Here is a 20,476-nt window from a genome sequence, read left to right on the forward strand (position 1 = left end):
ATCAAGTTAATAACCCCCCCCCCCCCCGAAAAAACAAACAAACTGCAAACTGATCATAAGTATATAAGATAAAATTAATTATTGTATTAAGTATTCCCTATTCAGTAAGAAAAAAATAAGAGATAAACAATGGATAATTATATCTTGAAACGACCTCTTTGTTAAAGATAAATTAGATTCATTCGCATCAACGTATCAGTTGGATTGATCGATTAAAGATGAGCAAGAACGAATTTTCTCTGGAACTGGTTTAATCTATGAACAGTTAATCGTCAGAAGTGATAGTCAATATAGTAACTTTAATACCAAGTGACTGAAGTGAGGAACCAATTTCTAACAAGTATTCGAGCGAGGAATGCTAGAGAAAATGCAAACAAAATCACAATTATAAATCAAAATGATTTATATTTGTCATTAAAACAGTGGTATTAATACGTTATCCGTTAAAAACTCTAGTAAAACGAATTGAAATTGGTTAAATAATGAACATGGTAGCCAATGAACCGGGGGGGGGGGGGGGGGGTTCCTGCTAAAATCTATTGCTAATGCGTTGATGTAAAATGTATGATCATAAACTTATAAAATTTTATATTGAAATAGGTGTCCCGGCCTTTGCGAGCAAATATATCGAGAAAAATAAGAAAATAATCAATAAGTACCACAAGCAATACCTATCTTCTCTTTTCTAATTAAAATAAAATTAAATGTGATCATTGTATGTACAGGGAAAGGTTTACCAATGTTTTTTTTCGTCCCATTCGACCACGTTAACTCGATATGATAATAGAAACAATTTCGAATTTGATGTAAGTTTCATAATATATTCGTGAAGCCACAATGCTAGTGAAACCATGCAATATCTATCAAGTATCTGTTTCCAATCGGCAGGAACATACCGGTACCATGTATCTTCGCGAGAGGAACAAAACAAAAATCAAAGTCATTCCAGATGGGATAAATTTATCCTGGACTTCTATACAATAACTTGTATGCTTTTTAATGCAAATTAATCGGAAGATTTTTTTTCGTTTGAAAGTAATTTGAAAATTGAACCAATCAGAATCCAACGAGTAAACATATTCAAAAAGGTAACAAAGCTGAGCAGAAATTTCCTTTGCTTACACGAAATGGGGGAAACTACATGAAGAATGATAGAGAATTACATGATATGTTTATATTTGGTTTGATACAAGCTTGAATTTTTTAATTGTTCAAAATTGTTAAGAGTTGTGTCATTTGATAAATATTTTTTTTTCACATAAAAGGGCTGATCACTAACAGATTAATCAACGAATATTGATTATATTTCCATATTTTTGTGGGTTTTCCTTAAAAGAATATTTTTTATATTTTAGTTTCATATTTATGTGGAATCCAATAAAAATTACACAAACTTTATTCATGATTATTTTGTTTAATTTTTTATTTCTTAACTTTATAACATTTCACTTTCATAAGAATTTTTTAAAAGAAATGTTTAAAAATTTGACAAATAAGGGGTGTTTCTAGAACCAGCCTGATATTTAAAAAATGCTCTAGAAAATAGAGTATTGTACTTTGAGGTCTATTATTGTTGAATACTGTGCATATTATTAGTAACAAATGCATGCAAAAAATATCTCTTACACTTATTTGGTGTAGAGATCCACCTTCATCAATGCATCAATTACTCACATGCCTCCATTTTTACCCCTTTTTCCTTCACCAAGCAAATTTATGTATTTCCATTTTAAAAAGATGGGTTTTAAAAATTAATGGACTAATGTATGTTTATAAATGTGCCTTTTTCGAATTGATTTTAGCAGGTTGTGTTTATAGCATGATTTGTTCTGTTGTATATGTAATGGATATATGCTGAAAACAGTTCTGTATGAAAAAATACCAGAGAGTTTCGAGGACCGTTAGGGTCGAGAACTGTCTAATATTTTTTTTTTCATACAGAAGTGTTTAAGACATTTATCGTACTTAAAACACTGTCATTAAATTCCATTGTTGATATACCTCAGACAGTCCAACTTTGGAGGATATCAGTACTGTAACCACTGGTAACGGTCTAATATTAAGAAGCTCACTAATATCGGACTGTCACAGGTAAAAGTTTAGACTGCTGGAACAAAGGAATGACATTATAGCAGTGTTATAAAGGAATAAGAGGGAAAAGTAATGGTGGTCTGCGCCATATCAAAAGACGAAAATACTCACGTGTAATGGACGACAACCGTAGATAGTGCCAGCTGAAGGGCAGACCCACGATTATACCGCTTTGAATAATTAGTATCATCTTCCAGGCTGTTCAGCATTTCTCAATATCTTTGTTTAGAAATGCGACAATACGTGTAGAGGGAAAAATGCATAGAATTCTTGTATTTCACAACAGTGTTTGATAGAGTTGTATATTTTGTTGTATAGATTTATTCGTCATATCAGTTTTGCATCAAATATAACAAACAGAAATAACAAATCTATAAATATACAATATACATAGAAGAAGATTCTCTAATTAAAATTGATTTTACAACATTGTGGAAAATTCTATTGTCTGCGTATGCGTTAAGACTTTTCAAAACCTGAGCATAGAATACAATAGATGTCTTAACATGGTTCATAATATTGTAATGTGTTTCTTCTTAGGAATGTACCCGACAATACATCTTATATTTATAAATTCCGTATGCTTCAAATAAAATGAGGGTATACAGTGATACGGTTTTTTTTATTCTGTTAGTTAAAAAAACTCTAAAAGTACATGTTTCCACTAAATATCAATTGTAAGGTTCCATATTTCGAATGCATCATCACATTCAACAAAATAAGATGCTATGCATTTTCATTCCTCTTGCATCTTTTACATTGACTGTGGATTTCTTTCGTCTTTTTACTTAAATAAACATTATTATGAAGAACATTATTCAATAATTTGTAGTTGAATTCTGCGAGACGTTTATCAGAAATATCTAATATTTTACATCTGTAAATTATATTTCCAATGAACAGAATCACTAATATACTCCATTTGTAAAACAGTCTGATAACAAGGTTTAATATTTTTTTATTTACTAAATTCTCATGGAAAAAACTACATTTTTGACCTAATACATTCTTATAACCTGTATAAAATTTGAAATGATCGTTGTTTTGCATATTAGCGAACTTACATTTTTTAAAAAAATCATGTTTTTTACTTAGTGATTTGTAAACAGAATTTTAAACTCACATATCCAGTTTGATTTATTCTTTATACACTTAGGTGTATATGTTGATCTTTTTTAAAAGTCAGAACATTAAGATATTGAGCTCATTGAAAAAGTGTTTTGGGGATTATTTAATTTTTAGCTAAATAAAAGCAAAGTAATTCTACTGAAGACAAAAAAGGTGGATTTTATTATTTTTTCTTCGAATAAGAATATATTTACAGAAGCTGTTTTCTACAAGAAGTATTTCATTAACAGCCAGTGATAATTCACATCACGATACAAATGAAGTATCAGTGCATTTTCCTGTTGACTGGTTGTAATATCGACCATATTATCAATTTACAGAAATACTGTACTAATGACAACTGGCAAAGTCTCTTTCCAATACCTAATAATTCTAGCTGAAATTGATATCGATGATCAGGATAATCAAACATATTTCATAAGGTTGAAGAAAAAGATTACTGTAATATTGTTTCACTTTTAAAACATTATTCCGAATGCCTTCATATTCGTTAGCACATGACGTTAATAATAGTAATCAAAGAAAAATGATGAGCAAGGTTAGGAAATTAAGATACTTATTCTTATTTTTGAACAGATCTTCACGTTATGTTGAGAAACATATGTAACTGAATAATATATATGAATAAGAATGAACCAATTTGTACAAATATGAGCGGTATTTATTTCAGAAATGAAGCAATATATACATGGACTTTCCTAGTCACTATATATCGGACGAAGTCTTGCAATTGTAAACTCGATTTGATTATAAAATGCAAACATGTACTAGCATTTACACCATCGAAAACCACGTGTATTTACCAAGTTGATTAGACCGAATAGTCATTTATCAGATCTACCCAGACAAGATTTCTATAGCCATAGACTATTATTTACTTGAAAAAAAATCTCTAGAACTTTAAATATTTTCCTTTATTTTATAAAAAAAAAATCTTCTCCAAAAGGAGAGCAATATACTAGTCTAAAAAGGACATGAACAGGCAGCAAAAAGGTCATATATTCAAGTTAACCTTACTGTACTATCAATTTTGGAGACAAAAACTGTGAATACAATGCAATTTAATCTTGCGAAGGCTTAGGCAAAAAAAAAAAAAAAAAAGAAAAAGACGAATTGCCACGTCTTTACCTTTTTTTTTGGCCCATTTTGATTTTTATTCCCTGATGGCATACAGAATCCGCCAACACACGCAGAATGCCTATGGTTGTTTATGTTCTCTGCATATCAATTTTCCAGTGACAGTCGTGTATTATTACATTACATCTTAAAGAGAAGAACTCTTTTAAGTTGTACGAACTTGCTTGTGATTCGTTTTTATATGTTTTAAACAATCATATACGTTCCATCCAGGGCGGTGATGGCGGTTTTTTTATATATCATGTCTCTTAAAATTACAAAATGAGTGCAATACACAAGAAGTCGTATATAAAGTGCATGGTTAGATAAATAAATGCTTTGATCAATAACTTTTAATTTAAATTTCCTATAAAATGTAGCGAAATGCTTATCTTATGCAAATCTTTGTATTGCTTAAAATAATAGCAAGAAGCTTTATCACATTTGATTTAATCAACGACCCATTTAACCAATATTTGTTCAGTATATCATAATTAATAAATGTACCGATAGATCAATGTCGATTTATGATATATAATTATATATTTTTATTTCAACCGCAGGGTGAGGTTTGTTGGGATGCAGCCATCATATAAAAATCAATTAAAACCCAATGAATTTACATTAATCATTAAGCCAATTGCATCCTCTGTAACAAAATCAGACTCCATAATCACAGTTTCACTAGAGTGAAGTCTCTTCACCTTCGACAAGTGGAGGGCATTAAGAGATACCAATTATCTCCAACGGGATACCCGATCGTCGCGTTTTTCGCAATCGATTTATCGTTGCATTGTTTCCTGGTTGTGTCGTAACATCAGGTGCATACAATCACGCCTGAAAGTTCAAACGATGTCTATCTCGCTGTCCTTATTCGAGGTCTCTGAACACGTATCCACCTACAGGGATTTCGTAAAATGCCGTACTTTACGCACATTAATGGCTTTCATTTTTGTATATGACAGCTCTTTTCGCGGAGAAAACTACATTGAGGTCTAAATATTGTAAACCTATCAGTGTTCAAAACATTAGATCCAACCATCTCATTGAAACTGATGTTAGCAATACTCACATGTTTTGGTCTGTACCAAAACCAACAGCTGTGTGGTCGCAGCTTTTCTAGAGCACGATGCTTGGAGCTTTATATTCTTGCTATGCTGAGGGAGAGTGACATTATTGGCAATTTCAAACCTTGTTACCATATCAGAGAAAAATACAACAAAGGATAACCAAAAAAAAAATCTCGCTTGACGAAGATGATGAAAAAAAAAGAAGATTTCTCTGTGCAAATATAGATTTTTTTTGTTTTGCGGCTTTCATTTGAACTTTTAAACGAAACTATTTACATATCGATCTTTTCATTATGATTGCGAGAGATATTCATATTTAAGAAGACTGTAAAACACAGATCTTGGCACACTATTGGTAATGTGACAGAATAAAGTCATCATAGACTCGTGATCAATCTTCTGGCTCGGGAAACGGATTTTCGCGGAAAAGTAGAAATCGCAGGGAAAGATGTAGGATTTGCCCGGTGTTAATCGTTGATTGGATATTGAGGAGTCGCTTCGGGGACAATGTCTTTCACGACCAATGTTTGCTTTCACTGGGCGGACCGCTCGGCTCTGCAGTGACTTACGAGTTTGATCTGGTACAAGAGGAGAGGAGAGGAAAAAAAATGACGCGAAGTAATGAACTTTTTTTCTGTGCTAGTTCCGTGAGGGATAAATGAATTGTTTCGCGGTATATGGCGTGCAATCAGTGGTTGCTGCGGATTTGGGAAATGAGACTTTTTCTTGTCTTTTAAAAAAAATGACATGTTCAACGGGGTTTGTTTGCAGCACCCGAAGAAAATTAACCATTAAGGTTATCATTGGCATCTTAACTCTTTTGTTCCGTTTTCATTCATTACATTCAATGTACATCAATGTTGGAATCGTGAATATCGAGCCGTTTTTTAAAGTTACCAAACCTGTTGCCGAGCAGTCTTTTTCGGAGTCTAAATTATTATTCAGGGATGAAGTTAATACGACTTTTAACGTTTCTATTACGGTTTTCGACTTGCATGGAAAAGCAGGGATATTACACGAACTGGATCAAATATTTTCCAACGCGTCTCTAAGTGTCATCGTTGCCTATGTACCGGACAAGTATGTACAGATTCTGAATATATTTGCAAAGGACAGTTCAAAACCATTGGTGCTAGCTAATAATTATTTACCTCATCAAGATAGCGGCTATGTTTTGTCAATGTTCAATGGATTCAAAATAACGTCGGAAGCCATTCAGCAGTATCTAGAACACTTCCAATGGCAAAATGTTGCCATCATTGCATCAGACGAGGTGTTTTGGCGACAGATGGTACCCATACTCGAAAACCAGCTAATGAAACAGAATTTTAATGTGAAACGCTCTCGCATTGTGACCAACATGACAGATTCGAGTGTCGTTAGAAGCATTATACGCGAAATCACTGCGTCTGAAAAAGGTAAGGTCCAAACATCATTGTGAAATGGTTAATTACAGGCGCTTTTTTTCTCTCGGCTTTTTGTTCCTTCCGTCGAAACCTTATCAGCATTGACGCTGTTTTCCTTATGGATTAGAAACTGACTCGCATCCGCTACTTAACTTCATTGCTGTCAATATCGTGTAAATTACACGCTTTGATTTAGACTTGTTGATCGTAGAGGATTTTTGTTTTTAGGTAAATCGCTTTTAAAAGCCTGTTCTCGTGTGTTGTTGTGACAAGAGGTCTAATGGTACTCGCGCTTAAAGCTAGACATCTTTATCTCCAGTGGGAAGGGGCTGATCCGGACTACGGAGTTTCTTATCATGTTGCGCTACGATAAGATTCTAACTAAATAAAAAAGCCACATGAAGAGTGAACCAATGTCGAAAGGTTGTCAAACTTAATTAGAAGAAAAGTAATGTCCGGTCTTAAAACGGTCTTTAAGAAATCAATTACGAAAAAAGTACGTAGTTGGGAAATAAACACACAAAAAAGAAAAGCAAAAAAAAAAAAAAAAAAAAAAAAAATCCCCAAAACTTGTATTAAAAAACTGGCAATATTTTAAAATCATGTGATACAAGTACTTTATTAAAGGTTCTTGTTGATTTTGGCCATTTTAAACTCCTCAAAAAGAAGAGCTTTGCGAAATTAAAATATAGATACTTATTTCTTATTTTTTTTCTTATCTATACAATTCTTGACTTATGACTACTAGAAAAATCACAAATGTATTTTAAGTGGATCTTATATGTACTCGATTCCATTTGAGCATTTTTGGAAATACTAGTAGGCCTACTTACTAATAGTATTAATGTGGAAATAATGTTGATTTTGCATTAACTATAAGCTTTTTTGAAGTAATATCTTCCATAGACAATGTATTAAAATGATTTGACATCTTTATTTATAATTCGTCGTTTTCAAAATGTAACGCATACCACACAGTAATTTATGAAAAAAAATTAAAACTTGTTCACGTGATATTGCAAACGAAATAAAATTTTTTTTTTTAATAAAAGTACATGTAACTTCCTTGTAACGAATTAAACATTTGTTTTAATCTTGACTAAAATTTCTTCGTTTTCATTTGAAGGCTGCATATTACATTGCTAGTTTCACCAGTATTCATTTCAAACATTTTTTTTCTCCTGCAAGTAAAAAAATATGTAAGACAAAAGGTTTTTAAAGGGGATCCGGAACAAGAAAAGGTTGTGTCATATCATTGAACCTTTAGTAAAAAGTGAACATAATAATGGTTATCCAGTTATAAATCTATACACATACATCTTTAACATTCAATTTTCGTGTAACTTTAAAATGTATGCCCAGAGTTCTCCCGTCTATATCACATTCCATTATATAGGAGTTAATAATAATAGAAAAGCGAATGTTTATTAAAGGAGACAAGCCAAAAAAAAATGTTTTTATCTTCGAGCATAGAAGAGGAGTTCAACTTCTGACCATCCATGTATTCTATGTATGACATATATTAGAAAAAATCTAATCGAAGATAAAAACAATGTTATTAAAGGAGACAAGCCAAAAAATGTTTTTATCTTCGAGCATAGAAGAGTTCCACTTCTGACCATCTATGTATTCTATGTATGACATATATTAGAAAAAAATTTAACGAACTCTCTAAAGAGATACGTTATCCGATGTTAACAATATCCTGATTCTGAAAAGGACTCAAAGCAAAAGTCTTTACCAAGAACAGTACTTTTTACAAATAATTTTAACCAATTTCAAAGCATATTTTCGCTTATTTCACATCCAAATACATGTAGTTTTGAAAGATTTTCTTTTATTCAGAAGTAGCATTCAGAAATGATTCTTTGAATATAAAAAAATAGAAGTATTACTTTTATGTAATAGTTTAAATTGTTACTAATGGATATCTTGGGAATTGATAAGAAAACATGCGAAACACAGTGATTTCAGAATTTTGTCAAATTAGAAATAAGCCTTGTTTTTCAAAATGTGATAAAATAAATACTTTAGTGGAAAAAAAACATGCAGTCACATTCGTTTTCTATGTTGTGTGATTTCAGACTTCCTCACAAACTTTTTTTTCTTCATTAAAATGGGAAAAGTTTGTGAAGCCCCAAAAAATATTTTGTTAGCATTGACTATTCTTAAGAATAACAGTATGACCATCAGCGTTAAAGAAAGATATTACTGTCTAACAGATATAAAAATGCAATTTAGTCTGTTTGTTGTTGTTGTTTTTGGTTTGGTTTGGTTTCAGATAATGCGTCGTGTAAAACAGATGAACATCTGCAGCATGCTTTATGTTAATCAGTTTTTCGTCAATCTGTAGTTTGATCAAGAAATGCAAACTCCATGTATTACATTACATATGCATTGATCTAAGTTGGCTTTATACAATGAAACGCAACTCCATATACATGTATATACACATACATTGGTCTAACCTATCAATATTTAAATTTAATGATGGAGTCAGAAAGAGGACATCAGAAAAATAATCAGAAAAGTGACTTAACTGATCAGCGAGGCTCTTATCATTTGGTTTGAGTACAGTTAAAATTACCTTGTTCTAGTTGCTATTAGATAACTGAATTTTTCACCTTTAGAAGCTAGACAATTAACTATTACAAGATTTTTATCCCAGTTTCCTTTTAGAAATATTTCGGCCCAAGAAGATGTTTCCCTATAATAAATATCAGCCTTATATTTATCAGTTGCAATAGAAGACATGTGCCTTTAATTGCCTTTTTCACTCTCTTGTTGAATTGTTCAAAATATACTATTCTCATATATGTTTCGTTTAAACCTGAATAGTGCTTTTCCTAGAACATGTAATTTACCTATAAAAAGTATTGGACACTAAATGTTCTTTCAAAGCCAGTTGAGACAAACATGTCCGGTTGTTTATAAAACGGTATAGCCCCTTTCAGCCCAATAGTTGAATTTGTTTATGCAAATAATTTATGCATTGATATACATGACGTACTAACGTGTTTCATATACTTAGCGCAGGTAGGTCTTTTTTGTAATTTTAGGATGGTACGTTTGGCCTAAGAGAGTATTTTATGTAGAACCAATTTCGACTTATTATGTAACATTTACTGTATGTCAAGCGAAAGAGCACTGGAAATTTTTTTAAAATACATTTGGTTTTTGTTAATTAAAACACTAGAACTTCTTCAAAGCGTAAAAATAAAAAAAATGCTTTATAATCAAAACTTCCTTCCTGCTTTATTGGCGGTTTAACCTTACCGTATAGGGACCAACAATTTAATGGTGTGTGGGTTCAACTTTATGACCGGAGAGTCGGCGAAGCTTGAAATAAGACTTCATTGCAATCAATCATTTATACGATTTCTCTATCGTTAGGACGCATGGTATTACAGAGCACCGTCTGTCCCAATGCTTTTGGGTAAACTCCACACGGACTTGCCAATTTATATGTCTTTTATGTCCTTATAGAGTAATAAACACTTAAAGAATAGTATAATCTCATTAATAATCGAGATGAAAAACTTTAACAATAAGACTCCGAGGCATGAGTATCTTATTGGTTTTTTAACTTTGTAAATGCACTCTTATAAACGGATTTTATTGAACCAGTTGAAATTTAAAACAGATTTAAAGCGTTAAAAAAATTGATAAATAAACGTATATATCTATAGACAAGTTTCCATGGAAACGGGGCTCAAACATCCCATGAGCACTATACGTGTATGGGCCTTCTGCTTTCTTGAAATATTGAAAAGAACTTGGCATTATTGTAAAATTATTGATTTGAAGGGAAAAAAATTAAAAAAAATTAATCATCTGTCCAAGAAGTACATATAACGTGTTTTAACAATAATTATTGAGACAATCAATATTGTCCAAATGTATCCTCGGCTTATAGAGATACTGAGCAACCAACAGTTTGTGATATAATTGAGAACTAAATAAATTTGAGAAAAAAAAATCTGTGACTATGCAAGCCTAACTTTATATGAAGTTTTTAGATGCTTACATTAGCTCTTTTATGGAGACCGATTTTGGTTTTTTGGTAAAAAAAAAAAAAAAAAAAACCCCAAAAACTACAATAGCAAAATTCTTTAATTTAAAACCATATGTAATTTACAACTCTAGTTTATTTGCAAAGTTTCAAGAAAATCGAACGCCTGGTTCTTTTTAGTGACCATCTCAAAATACAGGTACATTTACTATAGGAATATATAGGAAATTGTCATGTTCCGCAATTTGAAACAGATTAAAAAATACTACAATAGCCTTTTTCTCAAATTGTAATATGTAATTTTCATTTTCTACCCTATATATAAAAAATTCTAAATTCAACCATCTGATTTTTAGTGGGGGCTATCTCAAAATATTAAAATGCATCATATTTTGCTATATACAATGTATTTGGAGCATTACAAATGTAGGTTGGTATAATTGATTCATGAAAAAATTAACAAAAATACCCCCAAGGATAGCATTATTCTCTGTATGGATTTTTGAGCCGTACGATTTTTACTTTTTCTTTTGTGTTATTTCTTATAACGAACTCCTACAAAGCTTTGTTTTATCATAACGTCATGAAAGCACAATGGCAATGCTCACCTACCGCACAACGGAAAAATCATATAAAAAATAAAATTGTTCTAAAAAATCTAAATATATTTATCTGTAGTTTGTTTATTAATAAATAATTTTGATAAATTTTCATTAATGGTATATATACATTGTATTTTACTAGAATGTGCAAAAACGTGCGCTATGGTAACTAAAGTCGGCCTCCTTAAAATGTTTTTTGATACTACAACGAATCCTGAGCCTCGATCCAAAGGATCTAAGGACGACCACTACTGACTTTTACCTTAATTCACGTAAAGGGCCAGTACAAGCGCTACAGTTACAATTGTCGAGGGTATACTTCAAAGATACCATACAAAAAATAATTGATTTTACTTCCCCATGATTTATAAGGAAGATACCTATAGCCGTTTTGATTTTCAAATTTTCTGCAAAACGATAAGTCTCTGTGATTCTCTATAAGCTTTGTTTACCCGTTAGCTAGAATCGCGAAGACTTTTATTGCAAATCCAAAATGGGAAGAACCCTATTTTGTTTCACCTTTACTAAACAATATTGGAAGTTAATTGAATATTATCAATATAAACGTTTTGTAACATATCCTATAATTGCAAAGGCTTCAAAAATTGATGATTTACTAATAACGATCGAATTGCTGTCATAATATTGATAGTGGCAAAACTGCTGTGAAACTATGATGGAATAGTTAATTACACTCACTTTTGTAAACCTCAATAATGTGCTTCGGATAATTTGTGTTTTAATAATTTTCCAGTAATTAGTATATTGCCTGCTTTTAGTCTTATTATTTTGGAAACCCCTCGCTTTTTCTAGGAAAAGAACGAATTGCTGTAGTTTCAACGAAGACATTACTGTTGATTGCTGTTGTATTACCCAAATGAATTTCCCTTTTGGCTGGTTGAGCCAACCTAAGATTAAAAGGATTGGCCATTTCATGATTTCATGATAACTTCCCTTGACTTCATTTCTTCCAGTTTTTTTCAGTAAAAGTTAGATGTTTTTGAAATCTTCATATCGCTCTCAATGTAACGTATTGAAATATCATATTGTTGTGATTATGAATGGAGTACAGAATACGGAAGCAAAACGATATGACCTTGACATACTTGCACATCACTTGTCACGTGATCTTCTTGGCTACATACATTGTATCTTACTTCCTGTAAATGATTTTAAACCTTAAAACGTGAAATGATGATTTAAACGATGATTTAAACTAAATCACATAACTCATATTTGTAACTCTTCCTTCGAGAATGGCTCAGACAGTTGTCACAATGGTTTTATTCAGCACGCAGAGATCACGTGCAAAGCAGGCGTCTGGTGAGATTTTCTTCATGTCAATACATCCAGTGTCTAATATGAAAATGTCAAGAAATGATATAATAATGGTATAAATCGCCAGCAATCAGAATGTCTTCCTATTTTGGGATGAAATTTCATTTTCCGAGCAGTGTATATCATCTCCTCCAAGGCTTGTGTACAACCTTGGGAGCACTGCTATAAAACACACTGACTGGTTTCTCAAAATCTCCTCACGCAGACGTTCAATAGGGTAAGAGAGAATAGCATCTAAAACTATTAAAGGGATAAATCTTGTCTGCTTGAAAGAGACAAAAAAATCATATCATGCGTTTGATTAAATATACTAATAATGAAGGAATTGTCAAATTAACCACATGGTTTTTTCCGCGTTTTAATGTAAATTATATTAATTTCGATGATCAACTCAACAACAACGAAATCAACAAAAATTCGTTATCACACGTACATTAACCATGTATTTCTTATAGAATGTGTAATATTTAGTATGAATTCAGGTGCGTGATGTGAAAGTTTAACATACGTTTCATGTATTTCATATATTTTACGTTCTTCGTGATACTTACCAGGCACTGCAGTCATAGAATGGTACAAACTAGTATATGAAACAAAAAGGTATAATAAGACAAGAGAAGCCATCTAATCAAAGCTACTGAATACAGGGTTATTTTCGCCTCGTGTAATTTTCGCCTCTCTATACTTGTTTCGCCCTGTCTTGAATTCGCCCATACACAGTTGTGTTTAAAGAGTGATAATTTGAGACATTGGAATCCGTACAGTCTTAAATTCGCTCGCTGACAACAAGGTCGAAAGGGACGAAAAAACGGGGGCGAATATTTCCCTGTATAAAGTATATTAAACTTCATTCCTAAATGAAAACATCTTCAGCAGTAAGAAAAAAATATTTAAAAAAAACCTCTTTCTAAAAATTTCCTAAACAGGTTAAATGAATGAAAAAATAGTTAATTTCAATAGGATAGAATTGTCGAATTACTAATCGATCGTTCTGATTCTCCATAAAGAGACTAAACGGTTATTTCCTGGTTTTTGAATCATCTTTCTAATTACATAATGGTTCATCTACAAGACGCCTCGTTCTGTCGGAATCGGATAATCCTTGAATTGCTTTTTACTCAGGGATTCGTACAACGATGTTTATATGCGTCTAACAGGAAATATTTACCTCGCCGTGTTAGAAAGACATTCCAAACATGTCTTTCTAATGAAATGTTTTCGTAAATCCACTGCTAAAAAAGTACGGTGTCCGGAAAAGAATGAACGAAGTACTTTGACATTTTATGACTGTTGACTGTTTGCGTCTTTGCGTTCTTTCTTAACATTTATTTGGAAATAAAATAATTCCAACTCTGGAAAAAAAATAGCTACCGAAGCTGCTACAAGAATACATACGTGTATCTGGTTCTCAAAAAACCACAATCTTTGATTTGTGTTTAACTTGATTATTATTGAAATTGATTCTTTTTTCGTATGATATAATTAACTGCAATTAATTGCAATTTTCAATAACACATTGTGCTGATAAAATCATTGGCCACAAATTAACGTAAACTATTCTTGAAACTGTGATTTTTCATTTAATTAACGAAAAATTATTGATGCAGGGGACGAATATTAATGAAATCACATTGACACAATATCAGCCATATGTGACAATATAATGGTAATTTTAGGGAAAGTAAAAAAAGGATAATGTCTTCTTCAGCTCTTTTAATATTCACTGTCAACGTTTTTTGTCATTGCAACTGATTCCCAATGCTGTTAACCGCTTTTTGTTATCACAAAACAATTACAAAAATTGCCGTAAAATGATATAATCTTATTGGCTCAGGTGAGCTAAATGTAAGAGCCAGCTTACAGTTGGATCTTTGTATTGATTTGCTGCGATGCAAAAGGGTCCCCTGAATCCCTCGCAGTCTCTTTGACTTGCTCATGCAAACGCACATTACTCATTAAATCGTAAGCCACACTCGTTAAATATAATAATGCCAGCTAATTTATATTCATTCTTGCCCCGGGTCACGCTAGAAATTTTCTAAATGGATAATCTAAGCGACCGTTCGCTTCTGCCGTGCAAGAAGTTTGACATCCGGGTCTTTAACCGTCGAAATATTGACAAGGTTTGCGTTTGTATACGACTGTACGTTTCCTATTTGGCAATGAAGCTGTTGAAATAATTGTTTGTCGGTCTTTGTGATATAATGTGTTGTATTCGAACTCTTGTTGCGGAACATCTTGAAACTTTGAAAATACTTAATCTTCCAGTTATTTGACTTTCGGATTTATGAAGCCGGAATGAAATACATGGATCGTTCTTGAATCCATATCTGTCTTTGTTTAGATTTTATGAAAACAAAGTTTTTACGCCTGTCTTCAAATTTCATGATATTTTCATTGATTTTTTTTTTAATTTTCTTACATGGCTTCAATGTAAAGAATTTTCATCGTGTAATTACGATTGATTTTATCTTTTATAAAAAGAATAAGATCTTTTACGGAATGAAAGCTTCAAAATATTGCTGATATGGTATTTGTTTTAAAAATTTCAGTATAATACAATCTCCATGTAACGTTGTTTTCTTCGAAATAGTGAATTTTTCGCGGGGCATATAAATAAATTAATTAAGTTTTCGAACCGAACAATACCATTTTCTAGCATGTGTATTCGTCTGTTGGATCATTTAATGAGAAGAACTGAAGTCGATGCTATCATTATTATATCTGTAATCAAGTACAAAACAGTGAATACTAGACAAATTATTGGGTGTATATGGTTTTTTGGGTGCATTTGTTTTTCCTTTTACTCTAGACACCTTACGAAATTTACAAGAGAGTAAAGAGTTGAAACAAGTTTAATTTGAACCATACTGCAAATTTTTTATCACTGTATCCGAATGGTTTGATAAAATATTTTTATTGAAACATATTTGGGCTTAATAATGATGTAACCTGTGTATTACTTCTATTCGAAAACTAATTATAAAAGAATTCAGCAGCCTAAGAGCAATTTCTCTGTGAACTACTTGGCATCCCTTATTTACTATTAGATTGTTCGAATGACCAGCTTCGGAAGGCTTTTCTAATCGCATGTTATGCTTAACATCATTATATTAATCTGTCATTTAATTTTTCAAATTAAAAAATGAAAGATAGTCGTATTTCGTTTTTTAAACACGTACTTTAGATAACAAATGAATTTTAGATAGATAGTTAAAATAGGCGCGAATCTAGAAAAATATTAAAAGGTAGGGGAGAGTTGGCTGGGAGGGAAGAATGACGTATGTTTACATTGTCAAAGCATGACTGAATAGGAATGATATCAATCTGAATTAATAAAAAACTCTCACTTATTGTATGCAGAAATTGATACCAATTAATTTACAGGGGAAAAAAACCATTCATCAGGTCTATTATCGGTAAATTTGATACGTGGATTTAAAAAGTTTGAATATCCCCCCCCCCCACTCCTTAAAACCGCGATTACATGCATCATCCCATTTTGATATTTCTAACAACAATTTTTTTGTTGTTACAGGGTTTATAAAAGAAGAATAAACATGTAAGAAATACAATACTTGATTTAAAATCAATATAGACGTCACCATCTTCGCTAGCCAAGGGTTTTCGGTCCACTTTGCTCCCCATAAACCCTTGGCGGATTTCATTACGAAAACTCGGTGATGTGGTGGCGCTATCTAGTGAGCAACTTGAGTTGCGCCCCTTGCATATTTACATTTTAATCGAATTGAATAACGGGTAATATACACACTAACTCTATACAACATTAATACAACTTGAAAACATGTTGACTTCCGAATATCGGAACATAATTAACGATGTTATCAAATACGAATTAAGTTATAAACTGGGGAAAGCACGGAATGTTTTTTTCATAATGGCGCAACTCAAGTTGCTCGCTAGATAGCGCCACCACATCACCGAGTTTTCGTAATGAAATCCGCCAAGGGTTTATGGGGAACAAAGTGGACCGAAAACCCTTGTCTAGCGAAGACGAGACGTCACAAATTCCAAAACTTCGAATTTAGAATTGAACAAAAGAAACAGAACACTTTATAGATCATTCTGTGCGAGTTTGAAATCGATCTCTATTGTAAATTAAAATTATAATGTACCTGCAGAGATAACAAATCGCAAAGTAATACATGTAATGACACTAAATAGGGCTTTACATGTAGCATTGACTTTGACTCCAATATTGAATACAACCGCGATACTTATAAAAGACATTGGAATCTAGCAATTAATACAAGCATATTCTGACATAACTTTCCTATGATATAATAATAATTAATAACTTATAGATGTAAGTGTCCCAGGCATTCAAACTCTTTTATAGCAGTTTCTAAGAGTAGAAAAAACCCAGTTATTTTATTAGTGATCTCTTAACTGAGTTTTAATTAAGTATACCATCTATTGAGATATGTTTGTCGATAAGTAAAAAATGAAGGGATCATCAACGTTTAGCATACTGCATACAGAAAGTCGGGAAGGGAATTCCTTTACATTATTGCACGTATTTGACGGTTCGTTACAGATCAGATTTATTCTAAAGCTTATTTGAGGCAAAATGCATTTGTTGGGTCTAATATAATTATGTATAATGTTTAATAGTTTAAACAATATTCTATTATGTGAAATATTATATGTACATAGTCTATTATAATGTCATTTGTAAATTACTGCAACATTGCATCCTCCAATTACTTGATTCAGCAATACCTTTTGATTAGAGTAGTGTTTCTCATGTGTGTTGTTTGTGTATTTAGGAAACAAATTTTCTCCTATGGAGGAACTTTGCTATCAGAATTTGAATAAAGCAAACCATTTTGCGACCTTTCGTGTTGGTTGGAATAAACAAATTGGTCTCTGCAATTATCATTTTTTTCTCAAACGAGTGTTGTGTGTTAAGTACTAGTACATTTTTATAAAAAAAAAACATGATAATACAATGGTGGCATTACATTCTTAAATTACTTTGTAATCTAAAAGCAGACTTGACCAAAATCTATGAGAATCAATCACTTATATCACGATCAATAGAACTATCACTATAAAACTCTTAAAGCCATCTAGTGTGATGTTTCATGTGTATTGAACGTAAAATCAATCAAATTTTCAAATATGAAAAGAAAATATGAAAAGAAAATTCAGGCGAAAATTTTTTGTAGAGAACAAGCCGAGACCAAAAGTCCTCATTCACAAAAAGCGAAAATTCACATTTTTCTTCTGGGTTCTTTCTTCTTAAAATATGCAATACATGTACATACTTAGTTCTTTTTGTCTATGAAATCATCTTCTATAATATTGGGGACTTTTCAGCAGAACGAGCAGACGCGAGCTGTCGAAACATTATCGTCTTTAGTTATCATCATGCAAGTACCTTTAGGGGTAGACACAACCCTAAAATGGCTTAGCTAAGGAGCACAATAAGGCGAGCTGACGAGTACTTTAAGTTTAAGTTAATCACACACATTGCTGTGTTCAAACTGATGCTATTGATGTAACGGGGTATTTAACGGGAGGTCATCCATATCTTATATGCTTTCGCTGCCCCCCCCCCCCCCTTTACCCTCGCTAAACATGAATTCTACACATTTTACCTCGAATTTCTATAATTTCTATGTAGTATGTAGTTTATAAGCGATGTCAAAATTCTATGGGGGCAGTTTTCAACGTCTTGGGGGTCGTAGATCTACAGGTCTTTTCGTCGTTACACCGGACGTCCAAGAGTTGTCCGATAAGTTTTCAAAAATCGGTGTTTGTTTTCTGAACACCGTTCAAATTAAATAATATTGCGCGTTTTTAAAACGATTCCTTTTACATTATTGTTCATGCCTTGCGTAATTTTGTATCATGTGAAAAAATATATGATAAACGGAGACCTAAGGTTAAGGATTATGTTGTGTTTACTATTTTTTTTACTCTCGCATTTGAAGTCGTTGATTGAAATACATGAATATCAAGGGAGTACTTTGGGGGTGAAGATTTAGTCAATAATATGGCTAAATGGTACTTGAACCCCGCCATACTAATTTACAGCGAGGCAATCGATATTAATGATGCTCTGCGGATAAACTCTTTTTTCCTGAATTACTCTGATTAATTTTGACTTGACTGATTAACGTACAACATATCTACACCTATGGGACGCCAACGTTGTCGTCGCAAAATTGCTTTTATGAAACCATGACATAATATCTTTGAAAAAAAATAAGATAATGCATATGGTCTTCTTCTTAACACTAATTAACAAGATGATGAATAAGAATCTTATTTACGTGTACTTTTATGCATGTTCTTGCATGTCTCCGGTATGTCTGATAAATGCGATAACCCAACTAATAAAATTTTGTATTGTACAATTTATTTGCGTTCCATACAGTAAGTTTCTGTATGTACAAAAATATTATTTAATTTTTCTTTAACCTAATATCCGAGGACTCTTAAGCCCTATAGTGAGCTTGCTTATGTGGATTGTGAATGATAATAGAACTCTATACCTCCCCCGTCGCCCCTCCCTCCCCCCCCCCCCCCCAACCAAAAAGAACAACAACAACAAAAATAAAACAAAACGAAAAACCCATAAAAAGTTTGGAATCAAACATATTGTATTTTTAAAACCCAACTCAGTTTATTTTTCTAAGTCTGACTACCTAAAAATCATGAACTAGGAATTACACCCCCCCCCCCTGTTTGACGTCTATATTTTAAGTCCATATGAAAATTTATATTGAAACCATAGGTTACCTACAGGTGAATATAATAAGTCATTATTATTGGGGTAAATTGTATCGAAGTTTCCTTTGTTCAAGCTCACCTGCTGATGAAATTTGCAGGGATATAATCAATTCTCATTTTGAGTTTAATCGCTTAGTACAATTTTATCAAATTTGATTTACTATCTACATTGTATGCCGTTTTTTATCAAGAATAATGATAGAAACAGCTCCGATAACCTCATAAAACTTGATACCAATTCACACTTCTTATGGCACATATGATTCAAACCATAATTTGGCTATATTTGTTGGCATTAAATGTACTTTGCTTTGGCATGACGACACTTTTTAGGTTTTTGTTGGGTTTTTATTTCTACATTTTTGGTTATGTTAATGGCGGACATATTTTTGTGAAACATGTTTTAACTACAAAAATGACAAAAAAAGATAATGATTTATAAATTTTTATTAGTCATATTTTGTTGAAATAAAAGCTTAAAGGCCCCGACTGAGACCAAAAAAACATCATTGTCGTCCTGTAAAAAAATTGGTTTTCTATATTATATTCCTTAGGCGAAACTGTTTTTCTGATAAGATTTAATGATTTATTTTAATTCTATATACCGTAAAGGTTTATAAGACACATGCAGAGTAATCATAATGTACAGCAGAAGGTTTTTTTTCATCAGAATAGAATTACTAAAAAAATACAGCACATGATGCTATAATGTTTACTGTGTACATTTACAAAACTCAGTTTTGGGGTCGCAAAATATTGAGAAAGTTTCTGTCTGGTTATATTTCATCAAGCACAAGAAAAGATCTTAGATACTATAAGCTTTGTATTAATGATATTTGGACTGTCTAGATTAGATTACTGACCGTATGCAAGAGAATTGGAGACAGGTGTTCAATAGAGATAAATTAAACATCTCTCCTGATAATAGCGTCTCCCGAGCACTTACTCGCG

The 20,476-nt window shown here is 32.1% G+C and overlaps 1 protein-coding gene across 2 annotated transcripts in view; it reads left to right on the plus strand.

Moving 5' to 3' along the window:
* The first annotated feature begins 5,903 nt into the window (after positions 1-5,903).
* The window catches only part of LOC128181848 (retinal guanylyl cyclase 2-like), a 43,239-nt gene continuing 28,666 nt past the window's right edge, over positions 5,904-20,476 (plus strand). For both annotated transcript variants that reach the window (XM_052850389.1, XM_052850390.1), the window contains exon 1: positions 5,904-6,823. In XM_052850389.1, the coding sequence (XP_052706349.1) occupies positions 6,064-6,823 (760 nt within the window). In that variant the 5' untranslated portion in view covers positions 5,904-6,063. The remainder of the gene's footprint in view (positions 6,824-20,476) is intronic.

Source organism: Crassostrea angulata, chromosome 4 (genome assembly GCF_025612915.1).
Source record: "Crassostrea angulata isolate pt1a10 chromosome 4, ASM2561291v2, whole genome shotgun sequence".
NCBI lineage: Eukaryota > Metazoa > Mollusca > Bivalvia > Ostreida > Ostreidae > Magallana > Magallana angulata.